The 18,229-nt window shown below is 41.7% G+C and overlaps 1 protein-coding gene across 2 annotated transcripts in view; it reads left to right on the forward strand.

Annotated features, from left to right (window-relative positions):
• Positions 1-18,229, forward strand: part of DNAH11 (dynein axonemal heavy chain 11) — a 331,865-nt gene that overhangs the window by 127,025 nt on the left and 186,611 nt on the right. For both annotated transcript variants that reach the window (XM_080818899.1, XM_080818900.1), the window contains exons 31-35: positions 4,931-5,062; positions 6,877-7,037; positions 10,841-10,997; positions 11,115-11,260; positions 14,538-14,654. In XM_080818899.1, the coding sequence (XP_080675025.1) occupies positions 4,931-5,062; positions 6,877-7,037; positions 10,841-10,997; positions 11,115-11,260; positions 14,538-14,654 (713 nt within the window). The remainder of the gene's footprint in view (positions 1-4,930; positions 5,063-6,876; positions 7,038-10,840; positions 10,998-11,114; positions 11,261-14,537; positions 14,655-18,229) is intronic.

Below are 18,229 nucleotides of genomic sequence, written 5' to 3' on the forward strand. Positions count from 1 at the left end.
TATGCAGGGAATGATCCCAATCTTTTGATACCGGTTGAGACCTGATTTATGACCCAGGATGTGGTCCATTCTGGAGAATGTTCCGTGTGCACTAGAGAAGAACGTGTATTCTGTTATTTTGGGATGGAATGTTCTGAATATATCTGTGATGTCCATCTGGTCTAGTGTGTCATTTAAGGCCTTTATTTCCTTGTTGACCTTTTGCTTAGATGATCTGTCCATTTCAGTGAGGGGAGTGTTCAAGTCCCCTACTATTATTGTATTATTGTTGATGTATTTCTTTGATTTTGTTATTAATTGGTTTATATAGTTGGCTGCTCCCATGTTAGGGGCATAGATATTTAAAATTGTTAGGTCTTCTTGTTGGACAGACCCTTTGAGTATGATACAGTGTCCTTCCTCATCTCTTATTATAGTCTTTGGCTTAAAATCTAATTGATCTGATAGAAGGATTGCCACCCCAGCTTTCTTTTGATGTCCATTAGCATGGTAAATTGTTTTGCACCCCCTCACTTTAAATGAGGTGTCTGGAGGTGTCTTTGGGTCTAAATTAGTTTCTTATAGACAGTATATTGATGGGTCTTATTTTTTTATCCATTCTGATATCCTGTGTCTTTTGATTGGGGCATTTAGCCCATTAACATTCAGGGTAACTATTGAGAGATATGAATTTAGTGCCTTTGTATTGCCTGTAAGGTGACTGTTACTATATATTGTCTCTGTTTCTTTCTGACCTACTACTTTTAGGGTCTCTCTTTGCTTAGAGGACCCCTTTCAATATTTCCTGTAGAGCTGGTTTGGTGTTTGCAAATTCTTTTAATTTTTGTTTGTCCTGGAAGCTTTTTATCTCTCCTTCTATTTTCAATGATAGCCTAGCTGGATATAGTATTCTTGGCTGCATGTTTTTCTCATTTAGGGCTCTGAATATATCATGCCAGTTCTTTCTGGCCTGCCAGGTCTCTGTGGATAAGTCTGCTGCCAATCTAATGTTTTTACCCTTGTGTGTTACAGACTTCTTGTCCCGGGCTGCTTTCAGGATTTTCTCTTTGTCGCTAAGACTTGTAAATGATACTATCAGGTGACGGAGTGTGGACCTATTTTTATTGATTTTGAGGGGCGTTCTTAGCATCTCCTGGATTTTGATGTTTGTTCTCTTTGCCATATTAGGGAAATTCTCTCCAATAATTGTCTCCAATATACCTTCTGCTCCCCTCTCTCTTTCTTCTTCTTCTGGAATCCCAATTATTCTAATGTTGTGTCGTCTTATGGTGTCGCTTATCTCTCGAATTCTCTCCTCGTGGTCCAGTATTTGTTTGTCTCTCTTTTGCTCAGCTTCTTTATTCTCTGTCATTTGGTCTTCTATGTCACTAATTCTTTCTTCTGCCTCATTTATCCTAGCAGTGAGAGCTTCCATTTTTGATTGCACCTCATGAATAGCTTTTTTGATTTCAACTTGGTTAGATTTTAGTTCTTTTATTTCTCCAGAAAGGGCTTTTATCTCTCCGGAGAGGGTTTCTCTAATATCTTCTATGCCTTTTTCGAGCCTGGCTAGAACCTTGAGAATCATCATTCTGAACTCTAGATCTGTCATATTACCAATGTCCGTATTGATTAGGTCCCCAGCCTTCGGTACTGCCTCTTGTTCTTTTTTTTGTGGTGAGTTTTTCTGCCTTGTCATTTGTCCAGATAAGATTTGCTTTCTCCTCCTCTGGAATTCCGCTGTTCTCCTTGGTGAGTTAAGTTGGTCTTGGCTGGGTTTCTTGTTGATCTTCTGGGGGAGAGGGGCCTGTTGTAGTGATTCTCAAGTGTCTTTGCTGCAGGCGGAATTGCACTGCCCTTATCAGGGGCCGGGCTAAGTAACCCGCTCGGGTTTGCTTTCGGGTTTGCTTTTGTTCCCTGAGTGCTTTCTGTAGAGTTCCGGAGGACGGGAATGAAAATGGCGGCCTCCCAATCTCTGGCCCGGAGGGGCTGAGAGCTCGGGGTCCTGCTCCTCAGTGCGCCCTCAGAGAAAGGCGCCCAACCGCCCCCGTCTCCCTGGCCTCTGGTCGTGCTTGGAGAAAAGCGCTCAATCGCTCGCACTTGGAGAAAAGCACTCGGTCGCTTCCCTGTCCCCGGCCTCCAGCCACATGCTTGTAGAAAAGTGCTCAGTCACTCTGTCTCCCTGGCTTCTGGCCACACTCCAAGCTCACCCAGCCTGTGCCTTTCAGAAAGTGGTTGATTTCCTGTTTCTAGAATTGTTGCTCTTCTTCTCTTCGATTTCCCGTTGGATTTGTAGGTGTTCGCAATGGGTAGATAAGCTATCTAGCTGATCTCCTGCTACCTGATGTTGTCTCAGCCTGCTACTTCTCCGCCATCTTGACTCCTCCCCCCCGAGGGGGTATTTGTTTTTTAAAGCTGCTCAGCTGTGTTTCTTATGTCACAGGCCATGAATGTGTATGCATTGGTGGTATGACCAGACGGTGATCATGACTAACGCTGCTACCCCAATGATAGACATTTTACAACTGTCTTGTTGTGGATACGGAATTTTATTGCTTATAGGAGAGCATTGCCAGGAACATGGAATCCTGAGACACAACATCAGACCCCCACCATAGGAAACTGAGCAGATGATGTTGACGAGTTATATTTTTAATTCTCTTCCTCTTGACTGTACGTTGGTGACAAGTGAATCAATAATGGAGAAATCACAGGGTGAAGGAGCCTCAGACAAGACAATGCATGCAAAAGCGCTTGAAATTATAAATGTTCTTACAAGACGTAAGGTATTATTACTGTCGCTATAACCCACTCTTGTTAAGCAAATGCCAGAACTAGTGTAAGATTTGAGACTGGAAAGACTGTTTATCTTGATCCAGATGAGAAAACAGCCAATGCCAAAACACCTCTTTTCTAACCAACATGCATATGAACTTTGGTAGAAAACTTGGATGCACATGAGCTCATAATGTACATTCATTAATGTACGCAGCAAACACCAAAGACCTGCTGTTTGACAGCTAGCTCCTTAGGAGGCTCTGGGGACGAAGTAGTCCTAGACAGACACAGATATGCCTTCATGGAACCTAAAATCTCAGGAGCACCGAATGTGGCGTATGTGAAACGATAATCACCTCTGTTGCTGTATCATGTGGCTTACTTTTATAGACGTAAAGTTTTAAAAGCAGATAAATGCTTATAAGGGTGTTGTATATTCTGAAGGTCTAAAGTCCATGCTTTTCATTCCTCTGAACTAACCTTCCATTGAGTGTAAGTCTGTCCGGAATGCCTCTTGGACAGTGGGTTTCTCCACCTTAAAGGTGATGGGACCAGTAAGAGCTCGGGCTCAGAAGGCAGACTGTCTGCCTTTGAATGGCCCCTTTCCTGCTAATACGCTTGTGACTCAGTTTCCTCATCTGCAAAGTTAGGATAGTGGTTGGGTTCGTGCAGATTGAATGGAATGATACAGACAACCTGGTTAGTGCCTGGCACCTTGCATATTCTAGTGTAATGTGAGCCGTGCTTGTTATGGTTACTGTCTTTCTGCCTGCCTTCCGCCTCCTTACTGGAGTTACAGCAGCTTCTCCGGGTCACCTGCCCTGCAGGCTCAGGGGAGTCTGCAGTGCTGGCCGTTCTCTGGGATGCGATAATAGTGCTATGGGGAGCGTGGTTTTGACAATAGGCCACAAAGGTTTGAGAGCCTCTGCTAATGTGTCATATTCACTCATTACCAATTCTCTCAGGAGCTAACAGTTTGCAAAGGACTGTCCTTTGCAGAGTAAAAAAAGAGAAAAGGCAGTATTGTTTTACTCTGTGTTACCCTGAAATGGCAGAATTGCGGGGGGTGGGAGGGGGAGGGCATGGGGTGGCTAAGAAGCCTTGAATAAAGCAGGCATGCTTTCAATAAATAACCATGCTAACAAAATGACCACCTATGGGAGCATCTTTAAAAGCTTTCTGGCTATTAATAGTAAGAAATATTTTGTATCAGCTTTAGTTTACACATACATACATGGGTACATACTCAACAGTCTGAGACCGAAAGCTTCACGAAACAATGCATATTCTTCTGTAATGCAACATTTTCTATTCCCTGTCATTCTATTTAGTTCCCTTGCATTCTGTGAAAAGAGACTGGTAGTTTGGAAAAATACTGATATAAGAAATCAATGGACCTAAGAATAGGGATATGACTAAGAAAAATTAGTGCAGTAGTCAATAACTATACGTTGTAAATATTTTCCTGCTAACCTGGCTGCTCTACAAAAACAAAACAAAACAAAAAAAACCTAAATAATGGGGCACTTGGTTGGCTCAGTTGGTTAAACATCCAACGCTTGGTTTCAGCTCCGCTCCACATCAGGGTCCAAGCCCAGCGAGGGTCTGCTTAAGGATTCTCTCACTGCCTATCTTGACTTCTCTCTCTCTTTCTCTCTCTCTCTCAAATGAATAAGTAAATCCTAAAAAAACAAAACAAACAAAAAAGAACAACAAATAACAAAAACCAAACAAAAAGACGACTTGATACTTAGTTCCTAATTTACTTTTATGGAGGTTAACTCAATCTGACCTTTTAAAATTTATCATTTTTCCCATCCCAGCAAAGTTGTGGACTCATTGTCATGAGGATGGAGAGTCAGTTCACTGCAGCCGCAAACCTTGCTGGCAGCCGCCAGCTTTGTCATTACTTAGGCACTTGCCTGCCTTCCTGAGACTCAGCTCAAGGGGGTGTGGGTGGAAGTTATAATATTTATTGTCAATTAATTAATGAAATGTAATTAATTTAGTAACATCCCTTCCTTTCTCTCCAACCCCCAGGTTGTTTGAGGGCTAGCTGAAATACATATTTGAAATGGTTTTGTAAGCTAGAGGGCTCTTCACAAATAAGAGGACTGTTGGTCTGTAAGACTCAATATTTGTAATCTTTATCTTTTTACATAATTTCTTCTAGATTTCTCAGTTGAATACCCTCATTGCACTTTTGCTGGGAGAACTCCTACCTGGAGACAGGCAGAAGATCATGACAATTTGTACCATCGACGTCCATGCCCGAGATGTGGTGGCCAAACTTATTTCTCAGAAGGCAAGTTCTTCTTAGAAATTCTATGTCTTTTTTTGTTGTTTCCTAAAAGTGGTTTTTATTGTCAAGAGTACTTCTGAGGAAGTCTTTTTTTTTTTTTAAATGTTGTGTATTTTTAATTAGTCCTGGGAAGTTAGTTATGGTTACTAAGATTAACTTTGATTTCAGTTAGCTGATTATCTTCATGAGAGTTAGCCCAAGTGGTATCCCACAAAGTTGCTCCAAGTCAGAAACTTCTAATACATATCATCCAAATAATTAACACAGGATAGGAGAACCTCGTGAAGTCACCATGTTCATTTCCCCATCTTCAGGCTTTTCTGCATGCTCTTGGTCCTTTGGCCTGGGATTATCACTTGTGTGGCTTCCTAGCCTGTAGCAGAAAGATTGTCATTTACCATCTCTGTGTGCCTTTGTTTTGAAGAAAGAGAAATACTGGCCACCCTTGTCTTTTCTTTTTAAGGCTAACTGACAGAGTTTAGAGAAGTCATATTCTAATCCTTTCAGGGCATTAATATCCTTCTTATCCATTTACTGAGACTTTGTATCTCTTAAATACTGGCGATGTTTAATGGGAAAAGAGAATTTCCTCAGCTTTTTTCTAAAATACGTTCCTACTTAGAAATGGCACAAGTGTGCTTGTCTCCTGAACAATGTTAGTTATCATGCTTATCAGCTACTTTTTCCACACCCCTTTTGTTATCTCAGGGGGCGGAGCTCTAAAGCAAGACTGTTCCTTTCTCAATTTGAATGCATGTATGTGTCTTGAGATGCTTCTTGTTGTTTTGGTAGTTCTTTTTCAATTTATTAAAATCAAATGAATCTTCATTCTCTCCAGAAGGTGCAAGCAGTGCTTTATGGCTAAGCCATAAATGGAAAAAGCAATTCTTTATCCAAGTTCTGGACCTTTAGTGAATGATGTTGTTTAATCGCTAATCCTAAACCGATCCTTGCAAAATGCCCCTTACTGTGTATTCTCATGTTGATAATGAACCATTGATAACTACTCTTTGAATATGTATGATCTTGTACCTTCTTACATATTATGTTTTATCAGTGGTGATTACTTGAAGTAGGGTAAGTTATGATTTAAAACATGTCCTTTGTACTCAAAGAGGTAAAGACTTTGCCTAATTTCTGATCATTTAATATGCACAAGTGTGCGGTATTGACATTTATGTAGATGTCAGAATGTTAGTAGGTAATAACTTTGGTGACTTAAATGGTCCCCGAGAAATCATAAGATCACAAATGTACAAGACTGAAATAATTTTTTCAAAATGGAAAAAGAATGGATAGGCTTGAGTAAGATAAAGAATAGCAATGAAAAAAAAAAAAACCTATAATTTGATTGAGTGAAAAATGAAGTGGGAAATCTCTGTCCTAAAAGTAAAACTGGTTTTAGAATGGACTTTGTTGAATGTACAGTTTGTTTGTATCTCTGACACGTGGAAATTACGGGTTATGTGTTTGACAACGGAGTGTATTTTTCCATCTGATTTCAGTGATATGAGTATAAAGTTAGAAAAGTGATCAGATCCCCAAGGCTGATTCATAAAAGGGGGAAAAAAGTCTTGCTTGAATAAACTGATGTTGTTTTACAGGAAAAGCCTTCTGAAAATGGAGACCTTTATGACACGTATTTCTGATTAAGTACTGAACCATCTCTTTGCAATTGCAATTTGCAGGAGCAAAGAAGAGATGGCCCTTTTGGGAGAGTTTTAGAAATGGGAAACAGCAGGATTGATTAGATTAATAAAGTTTGTTGCCTCAAAATTATCAGTGTCTTGTGTGTAACAATCATGTAATGTTTTCAGGTGGTCAGTCCCCAAGCCTTTGCTTGGCTGTCTCAACTTCGTCACCAGTGGGAGGACGTCCAGAAGCACTGCTTTGTTCATATTTGTGATGCCCAGTTCCAGTACTTCTATGAATATTTAGGAAATGGTCCTCGGCTAGTGATCACTCCTCTAACTGACAGGTAAGTGTGACAAGTTGGAGTCAGATGAGATAAAGTGAGCCAGGAAAGTCCCTGAGTGTGGGTAAAGCTGTGTGACATGCAGCAGAACGGAGTAAAAGAAAATGATGAACGAACTTGGAAGATGTGAAAGCTGTGTGTAAGTGGACTAATGAAGAGACGTAGTAGATGTTGACTTCAGTTAGAGATAAGGTCAAGAGAACCAAATTAGACAATCAGAAGTATAGACAATATGCAATCATGACAATATGCAAATCATGAAATCATGAGCAGATTAATATGGTGGAGGACAGGGCTCTTGATCTCCGCATCCATTCTCTCCGATTATCTATGGCTAAACATCCTCAGACCAGGGTCTGTAGCCATCCCCCCCCCACCCCGTGTCCCTTTATCAAAGGGTAAACATAGGAATTGCCTACGTGCAGATTCATTTTTGAAGGGATACCTACAGTGAAAGGAAGAAAAGACTGGGAACGTAGATCCGTTAAATGATTAAACAAACACTTAGGAAGTATAGTGCTGAGTACTCCTCCAGACTTAAACAGGCAGGGTTCCTGGTCTCATACAAAGCACTTTCTAGGTGACTGTGTCATGTGAGTGGCTGGGAATAAAGAGGAATAATAAGTAAGTTAACAAAATTATTTTAGTAGTATACGCTATGACAAAAATAAAACAGGGTGATATGTTACAAAGTATCTTGGATGGAGAGTCTGCTGCAGATTGTGCGAGTTAGGACCCAAATCATACCGAGGAAACTATGCAGACATCCTGGGGCAGAAAGTGACAGGCAGAGACAAGTGCAGAGTTGCTAAAACAGGGAGGAGTTTGGCCAATTCAGAAGGTAGATATAGAGCCAGCGTGGTTCAAGTATGTCAAGGGACGGGGGTTACCATTATTAGAAGTTCATTGCCACTTGACTCTATATACACATGGTCGGAATGCTGTAGAAGCAAGGATATGTCACATTAGTAAGGAATTCCCTATCAGTGTTCCAGCCTCTGCTGGATTACTTGGTGTGTGTGTGTGTGTGTGTGTGTGTGTGTGTGTGTGTGTGTGGAAGGGAAGTGCATTAATTTGTTGGCATTCCTGAAAGAAAGAACATCTCAAAATCACAGGAGTGTTCCCAATTATGTGGTATCATTATACCATACAATTTATCTGGGAATGAAAGTATAGACTTTCATAGACACTACATAAAGTGTAACTTTAAGTTAGTAAAACTGGCTTGTATTGATGATCTTGGGATGTCTGTGAAATTCTCCCACTACCTTTGTGATTGTTCTTGCTTGTATTAATCTCGTGAGTTCATCACCAATAAATTGCAATTCTTTTTTTTTTTTTTTTTTTTTTTTTAAGATTTGAGAGAGAGCATGTGTGTGTGCGAGAACGGGAGCACAAGGGGAGGGTCAGGGAGAGGGAGAGGGAGAAAGAGAATCCTTAGCACATTCCCTGCAGAGGGCAGAACGAGATGCGAGGCTCCATCCCATGACCGTGGGATCGCGACCTGAGTGGAAACCAAGAGTCGGACGCTTAACCAAGTGAGCCACCCAGGCGCCCCTGTAATTCTGTTTCTCCAATTCAGTTCTCTTTAACTTGTCCCTAACTGAAATTCCATGTTCTCTATCTTAATTGGTTAATTTATGCACGTTTTTCAGTGTGAGAAATTAAAACTTGGACCTTGACAAAATCACTTGAGAATCGTCCAGACTGCAAATAGTAAGAGTCTGCTGCAGATGCGCCATGATCAGTAAAGCCAAGAAGAAGGGAGGTCCAGGGTGTAAGAGGAAAGGGAAGAGACACTTGAAAGTGGGCCAGTATGTGGGACCAATAGCTTATTGGCTTTTTAATCTAAAAAAAAAAAAAAAAATCACCGTGTGCTTTATTTGCAATTAAAAGGAAGCTGAATATTCCTTTAGATGGAGTGAGTGGCGCTGCAGGAAACATTCACTTTGCATGCATTTCTTTTCCATTTCACTTTTTTGGGGTTGTTTACTAGTTGTTTACCTTAACACAGCAATCCCTTTTAGACACGCTCGTTACATCTCATTTGGTGTTGACCTTCCCTTTGTGTGGTAGGCGGGCTGCTTCCCTGTGTGGACAGGTTGAGAGACACGGGTCAGCAGCGTGTAACTGAGAGAGTTACCTGCGGGACGGGTTAGGAGCGGAAGGCTAAGCCGTCACCCAGAGACCCAAAATAGAATGGCTGCCGTTACACAGACGCTGGTGTGTCCCTTGCGTCACAGTCTAGAGGCAAGCAGTTCCGCCGTATAGCCCAGCACGTGGCCGGCATGCCAGATGTGACTTCCACCTTTGTGTCAGCCTGGGACCAAGGGTAAAGCATCTAGAAGAGGGTGCTGTGGGATTTGTACATGGCATTTCAATGCATAGTATGTTGGTTGGAGCTTGGCCACTGAGCGGTTCCTGCCTGGAAGGTGGTGGGAAAGGTTGTCTGTGTCCACGTGTCCAGCCAAAAGTTGAACCATGAGAAAAGATGATGGGGGGATAGTCCGCCCTATAAAAAATGCTGTAATTCCTAGTTTAGGGGTCGGTCTTTCCATTCCATATGCATTGAAAGATGCAATTAAACATCTGCCGGCTGTAAAATCTAGAAACACTTTACATTTTCCTAAGTAACTGCTTCTGTTTGCGTTGTACTCTGACTTTCTTCAGGCATTTGCCTTGGACATTCTTTTTTTTTTTTTAATTTTTTTTTTAAATTTATTTATTTGTTAGAGAGAGAGAGCGAGCGAGCACAGGCAGACAGAGTGGTAGGCAGAGGCAGCGAGAGAAGCAGGCTCCCTGCTGAGCAAGGAGCCCGATGTGGGACTCGATCCCAGGACGCTGGGATCGTGACCTGAGCCGAAGGCAGCTGCTTAACCAACTGAGCCACCCAGGCGTCCCTGCCTTGGACATTCTTAATAGAGCCTTACAATATACCTCGTATTACAGAGGAGAAATCGGAGGCGTGTTGATGTCGAAAGACTTATTTAAGATTAACATCTGATGATTGGCAAAGTAGAACCTGGTCCCCAGTCTTCAGACCTCCATGCAAATGTCTTTTTATTAGGTCCACTGTCCATACTGAGACAGAATTAATTTATGGAAACCTCATAGTGGATCCTTGCCATGTGTTCATTTTTTCTTCTTTTACACATATCAAATTCTGTCTTTGCATAGTTCTCCTCAGTCTGAGAACCTCTGAATCTTTCCTGCAAAAATAGGTATATATTCATAATCTAAATGCATGTGGCAACTCATGCAGAATGAATTCCTGACATACATTTTAATGTAGCAAATTGTCTTTTGTATATTTGCTTTATACATTGAAATATGTATATATTTGCATACTCTGCATGTATATGTATTTACATATCTTAATGTATTCATTAAATAGCAGTTTAATGAAGTCAATGTTTAATTCATTCAACATTGAAGATTTCTGTTTTTCTTTTATAAACAATGGTTGGGGATGTTGTCTGCCATATTAATAGTGTCTTTACCTAGACGCATCAGAAATTCGGTAGCATTGGGAATCAAGTGTTACTTGTATCAATGCATAGTTCTTAGGAAATGAGACAAAGCAGTACATGCTTTATTATTTTTAAGTAGCCTACCTAAAGTTCTGTATAAAACGTTATTCTGACTCTTATTATTGCCATGAACAAATCATGGGTATATCAGTATTGTGTGTTAGTACCACATTCTAGACCCTGACTTCTTAAACTAAAGAAAAAGTTAGATTGCCCCTCATGTTCTCTAAAAATCTCATGTCAGACTGTAATATTTGTGCTGTCAATGATTTAAAGGTGTTACATCACTTTAACTCAGTCACTTCATTTAACCATGAGTGGAGCTCCAGCTGGCCCAGCCGGTACTGGGAAAACAGAAACCACCAAAGATCTTGGACGTGCCCTTGGCATGATGGTTTATGTATTCAACTGCTCAGAGCAAATGGACTACAAAGTGAGTGAGTTAGAAAATGCTGCATTCTAACAGTATTATCCCGGATTTGGAATGATGGAAACTAAGAGCTCAGAACCCTCGTCTGTGAAATTCTTAATGCCTTGCTCTGTGATTTAGTCCATAGGAAATATCTATAAGGGATTGGTGCAGACAGGGGCCTGGGGCTGCTTTGATGAGTTCAATCGAATTTCTGTGGAAGTCCTGTCCGTGGTGGCTGTCCAGGTGAAACTGATACACGACGCCATCAGAAACAGGAGAAAGAGGTGAGTAGTGCCGGGCTTCCTTCCCTTGTTAGGGAGAGGAAGGGGAGCATGAAGGAAGTCAGTCAGCTTCATCTTGCCCTTTTCTTGCTGCCTCTCCCCGTCTGTCTCAGGAAATGCAATAAGGAAGAGAGACTGGCTTATTTTGAAGGATGCGTTTGAATAACCTCCCATTTTTTAGTGTTTTTTTTTTTAATGGTTGACTACAACAAAAGTGTATACACTAACACCGGAAAAAACTAACACCATCAGCAGTGCTGAATCCACTCACCGGTTCTCAGTCATGATTTGACTTGACCTTCTGGTGGCACTGGACACACCCAATCCTTCCCTTCTGCAGGGCACACTTCTTCTCGTAGGTTCCGGGCCACCACCATCCTCTTGGTTTTCTCCCACCCTCAGGAATGCTCCCGGGCTGATTTCTCCTGTTCAAAATTGGAAAACAGGGGCTACCATATGGATGACGATGAAAGCTAAATACAGAGCACTTGGACAAGTGTCTGACACCTAGTAAGCACTGTGTCAGTGTTTGCTCTTATTTTTTCTTGGTAGTATTTCCCGACCTTATTAATAGTGGATGCCTCAATCTTCTCGATCCCTTCATGAGTTCACCCCGTCACATGGCTTTGAGAAGCATCTGTTTGCTGCTGGCTGCCAGATACCCAGACTTCGTTTCTCTGATGCCTAGACCTCCAAAGACCGTGCCTGTAGGGGCATCTCGAGACCACCTGATGTTGTGTGGGCCCGTTAGATTTAATAGATCCAAAATCAGAATGCTGGTCTCTCCAGCAGCACCTGCATGCTCATTGTTCCTGCCCTGGACATTCCACGCACGCACTCTGCTGGTTCCTCCGTTACTTCAGAAACTTCCCAAATATCTCCAGAGCCTAAGAACTTCTAATGTGATGCCATACTCTAAAAGATAAAACATGACTGGCACTTGGGGTCTGATGGCTTAATTTGAGAAATAAGTATTTTAGGGGCGCCTGGGTGGCTCCGTTGGTTAAGCAACTGTCTCTTGGTTTGGCTCAGGGTCCTGAGGTTGAGCTCTGTGTCAGGCTTTGTGCTCAGCAGGGCATGTTTGCCCCTCTCCCACCCCCTCTCTTCCTCCCTGCACTGGCTCCATCTCTGTTAAAAAAAAAAAAATTTAATCTTAAAAAAATAAGTATTATAGCACTCAATTGTGGTTTTCCTTGTAACATTTTTTGTGTGAAGGCAATCTCATTTTTCTGGCCTACCCACTTACCACCCCCCCTTCTTAGGGTATTTTGCTCAGCTAGCTGTCTTGTCCACAGGAACACTTCAGTCTCCCAGTGAGGGACGGCTTAGCTAGCCCCTTGAAACTGTGACTCTGTTACAGAGGTTTCCAGGTTTTGTTGATCACATCTGGATATTTCCTCCTCGTAGAAAACTCTCAGTCCTTCTGTAACCTGGCTCTGGGATACCAGTTGCCTGTGACCTCGTGTCTGCTCCCTTACCTGCCCCCACTCTAAGGCCACGTGAGAGAAGGTAGATTCTTTCCTCTTTGACCGCCCTGCCTGCATATTTTTAGTTTTTAGTCAAAATCTTATCACTTAATGTAACTCAGATGTCATTTGAGACCATCCTTTCTAATGGAGACTTATGTAACTGATCCATACAAGGGTTTCTGGACACTCCCAACCCCACTTATGAGTCGTTTGCTCTCTGTCCATGTCTGTATGTATGAGTTGTACCTGTTGATTGCATGCTAGCCCATGGACAGAGGCCCAGGCTTCTTCGTGGTTTCATGCATTTCATTACATGCTCTTTATATCTGAGGACTGAAGCAGTGGGGCCGTGCCTCCGTGAAGCCCACAGGCATCTTGCTGGCTCTGCCCCCTCAAGGTCCATACTCTTGACTGTGGCTGTTCCTACTCTGTCTCACTGGAGAGCAGTCAGGGACCCTGTTAGACTAGTTTCCTCTCTGTGAGCAGCTCTGCCAGGCCTGTCTGCCTTCCCTGGCCGGATCGGCTGGGAATGAAGGTTTCTCCATTCCTACTTCGGCTGCACAAAATCCATCTTCCCTTAATTGTCTAGTATCTAAGAAACCATTTGTCCTAAAAATTGTGCTTGTCTCTTTTCGCTCTCTAATGCTGTGACATCAGCCCAGCTCCTTGACCACTTCAGCCCTTCTCTTCAGCCCTTTTCTCTCTCTCTTTTATAAGAGAAAATCTTATACTTTGTCCTTAACCCTCATTTGAAAGTTTCCTTCTATTTGTCCTTCACTTTGGCACCCCCATCCATTGCCTAGTCCATTGCCTGGGCCGTCGGCAGTCTAACTGGGCCCTTGCAGATCTTCCTACAAATCTTTCCCTGCTTCCCCAGTGCCTTTAAGTGATGAGAATAGTAATAGTCATCGCTAACATCTGTTGAGTATTTACCATATTCTAGGCGTTGTCCTCAGCCATTTATATGCATAAACTCTTTTATAAAGTTATTTATTTATTTATCTGACAGAGAGAGAGAGAGCACAAGTAGGCAGAGAGACAGGCAGAGAGATGGGGCGGGGGGGGGGGAGGGGGGGGGGAAGCAGGCTCCCTGCTGACCAGAGGGCCTGATACGGGCCTCAGTCCCAGGGATTATGACCTGAGATTATGACCTGAGCCAAAGGCAGAGGCTTAACCGGCTGAGCCACCCAGGTGCCCTGCATAAACTCTTTTAATCCTCATTTAATTTAATAAGGTGGTTAATATTCTTATCCACCCCCCTCCTTTTTACAAGGGAATTAGCACGTGTCTAAAGTGAGAGCTGGTCTCTGAACATTCACAAGCTGGTAGTCAGCAGGGACTTGCTGAATAAACGGGAGGAAAGGTCGTAGGGAGTGAGCGGGGAGGGTGAGCAGAGGCAGAATGAAGACTGAACAAAGAAGCCACTCTCACCTCTCACCATGGGTATTTTCTGTCTTCACAGTATCCCATTCAAGGGGTCGCAGCCCACATTGAAGGCAGAAATGACATCACCTTTCAATAACTGCAGAAATAGTAAAGTCCTCCTTTCTCTATTCCAGCCTGTATGGTTGTGCTAAAATAGAAAAGAGTCCTTGCCATTTTTGTAACTCTTGGTGGGGAAGGTAGTGCATTTTTAATAAACATGCTTCAAAACATCTTTGAAATATGTATGCACAGGAGTTTCAAAGAAAATTCCCCGGGAATCAACAGCTCCCTAATAATAATTTGCATTTTGCCGTGGTCTGCATTTGTCAATGTGTAGTCACATTCAAGGAGCTCGTTTAATTCCGTCAACATTCTTCTTACGGTAGATTTGTATTTCTCGGGGAAGCCATCACACTGAAGCCATCCGTTGGAATATTTATTACTATGAACCCAGGATATGCTGGTCGAACCGAATTACCGGAAAATCTCAAAGCTCTTTTCAGGCAAGTGTTAAGCTGGGTGGTTTAGCATCTGGAACACTCATGCCACCTAACGTTGCTGGTTTGCACTGTTAAATGATTTGTTTTTCCTGGAGAATTCCTATGGAGAACCTCTTATTATATCTTTGGGATTCCCTGATAGCAAGAACTTTGATCATGATGAATGAACTCTTTTGAAATATGAAGCCAGAACTTAAAATCATTTCTTAAAAGTTACGGGGTACATTTGAACACTTAATACCAGCTCTGTGTTATATTATACATAATATTATTAAAGTTTTTAGCAATTATGGAATATTTAGAAAATATAGGAAAGAATAAAGAAAAGGTGATAGCTTTACCACCCAGAAATGATGATTGTTGTATTTTTTTCTGGTATCTTTACAATGTAGATTTTATGGAGTTAAGATACGAGGTTAGGTACGATTTTTATTTCTGGTTTAATATTTTGATATAAGTAGTTTATCGTCTTATCAGAAGTTCCTTGGAAATGCTCCTTTATGTAGCTTCAAAATAGTCTCTCTCATGGCTTGTCCATAATTTTCTAAACCGTTCCCTATTTTCTGGCATGAAGGGTTTGTGTTTTTCTTTTTGGTTTTTTTATGATCATAAAAGAGCAGGCTATAAACATCTCTTCACCTGAAGAGTTACCTATTTCACATTATTACCCAGAACAGATTCCTACCTCTGGAACTACCTGGTGAAAGATTAAAATATCTACTGATGACCTGCTTTCCAAAAATATTTCACCAACAGACACACTTATTAACAGCCCGTTGGAGAAGCTGTGCTCTGTCTGAACCAGTTATGTTTAACTCCGATTGTAAATCAGCATTGTTCAGGTATACTTTCCTGTAAGAAGGCACACGCATCTCAGGTTACAGTTTGTGAAAACATCACCACAGTCACAGTGCGGAATATTTCCTGCACAGCCAGAAGTTGTCTTGTGCCCCTCTGAAGTGAATCCCCCCACACCATGGGATGTGTTTTCTGGGCCTTGAGGTTGAGTGTGTCTTTCCTAGAGCTCATGTCAAGTGGAACCATCCAGTGTGGACTTGTTTGTGTTATTAGCCTCTCTTGGAACACCAAGGTTGGGAAATCCCTCCAAGTTGAGTGTCGTAGGAGTTCCTTTTAGTAGGTGGTTAACACTCTGTCGTGGAGACACACTACCATCTGTGTGTCTTTTCACCAGTTGGTGAATGCTTGGGTTGTTTCCAGTTTGGGGCTCTTAGGAATCAAGCTGCTATGAACATTCATCTACGATCTTTGTGTGAACATACATTTTCTTTTGGGTACATATCTATGAATGACAGTCTCATGGCAAATGTGTGTTTGACGTCATCAGAGTCTGCCAATCTGGTTTCTAAGGTGGTTGTACTGTGTTACACACAGTCTCACCATCAGTGTATGAGAATTCCACTTGCTGTACGTTCTCATCAAAACTTAGTACATGCAATCTTGTCAGTTTTAGCCAACCTAACAGATAAGTAGTGGTGTGTCATTGTGGGTGTTGTCTGCTGCATTTCCATCATGGCTAATGATGTTGAACATTTTCTCGTGTAATGTACTGGCCATTCCCACACTTCACTTCTGTGAAGGGCTGTCCTCTGTGGGATTCCTTAAATTCATGTATCACAAATATTTTTTCTCTTAACTTGTGGCTTGTCTTAATTTTCTTAATGGTGTCCATCAAAGGTAGCAGTTCTAAATTAAATGAAGTGCAATTTACCTGTTCTTTAAAATAGGCCAGTGAAGAAAGTTTGACGAATTCCATGTTGCAAAATTTTTTGAGTATGTGTTCTTCCAGAAGTGTTGTTTTATAGTTTTCATGTGTTTTCTCCTTTTTTTCTGTTGATGTGCTAGATGATACTGACTGATTTTTCAAATGCTAAACAATTCTTCAATATTGTATTCCTGGGATAAACTCCACTTGGTCAGGAGATGCTATGTTTATATTTGTTGCTGGGTTCCATATGCTACTATTTTGTTAAGGATTTTGAAATCTATGCCAGGAGGGATGTTGGTCTGTAGTGTACTTTTTGTATTATCTTTATCTGGTTTTGGCATTAGGGTGACGCTGACCTTGTATAATGAGTTGGCCATTTTCTTGTCTATTTTCTTCAGTTTGTGTAGGGCTGGTATTATTTACCCCTTAAATACCTGATAGAATTAGTAAATGAAGCCATCTGGGCCTAGATTTTCCTTTGTGGCAGTTTTTTTCAGTGCTAAACTCAATTTCTTTGGTAGATATGGAGTCATTCAGATTTTTTTTTCCTTCTTGAATTAGTTTTGATAATTTGCATCTTTTAAGAAATCTCTCCACATGATCTAGATTATTGAATGCATTGGCATTAACTTATGATATTCCCTTGTTATCGGTAGTGAGGTCCTGCGGTCCATGTGTGTCATGGGTCATTTGTGTCTTCTCTCCTTCCCTTGCTTTGTTGAACCTAGAGGCTTGTCTGTTACATTTTTAAAGAGCTCTCTGCTGTTCACAGTATGTATTTGTTCTTCACTGTCTGCCTTAAAAAGGATACACTGCCTAACCTATAATGTAAGAACCTCTAGTTTTTAGTATGATTTCTTTTGAGTTTAAAATTTGCTTGTCCAGGGACGCCTGGGTAGCTCAGTTGGTTGGGCGGCTGCTTTTGGCTCAGGTCATGATCCCAGCGTCCTGGAATCGAGTCCCACATCGGGCTCCTTGCTCAGCGGTTAGCCTGCTTCTCCCTCTGCCTCTGCCTACCACTCTGTCTGCCTGTGCTCGCTCGCTCTCTCTCTAACAAATAAATAAATTTAAAAAAAAAATTTTTTTTAATTTGCTTGTCCATCCATCCATTTAACCATGTTTCATTTGTATTTTCTTCTCATTTTTATACTTTTAAAATGTGCTTTATTTATTAAGAACTTCTTTTGGCAAATAATAGGAGTATTTAAACTGAGTTCTTTTCCCAGTCACCTACTTTAGTGTGCTTTACTGAATGTTTTCCTTTCCTCCTAGACCAGCTTTGTCGAGCATGGCAGCTCTGTGATGTCTGTTTTTCTTGAAAAATGATTTCAGAGAATAATATCCTCGCAATGTCATGATTATAGAATACTTTGATTTGAAACGTAAACCTCTGTGCAGTGTTTTTACATTTGCCTCCCAGTTCATCTCCTGCCCGTTTTCACTTGGGTCTTTAAGCTTGAAATTGTTTGACGCCGTTTTCCTAAACTTGGTCTAACTAAGGACGTGTCATCGATGTTGGGATGCTAGTACTTGCATCAGCGAAGGTTGAAGGACAATTTGGATGATGCAGGTAGCGTTCGTGAGTGGAGGCAGTATGCCTGAGCCTTAAGAGCCCCGTGATTCCACCCCTGACCTGCCATGGGTCCTGGGGCGTCTGCTCCCCCGGCTCAGAACCTTGGCAAAATACAGGTGAGAAGAGTAGCCACTTCCTGGAGTTGTGTGAGTTAAGGGAGAGAGTGTGTGAAAAGCCTGTAGAACCTGTGCAGCGGGAAGAAAGTGCTCAGTAAATTCAAGTTGCAATAATAATGTATGTACCGAGCCAGACAATTTACTACCTTTTCTGTCCCCTATT

Source organism: Martes martes (genome assembly GCF_963455335.1).
Source record: "Martes martes genome assembly, chromosome: 11".
Classification (NCBI taxonomy): Eukaryota; Metazoa; Chordata; class Mammalia; order Carnivora; family Mustelidae; genus Martes; species Martes martes.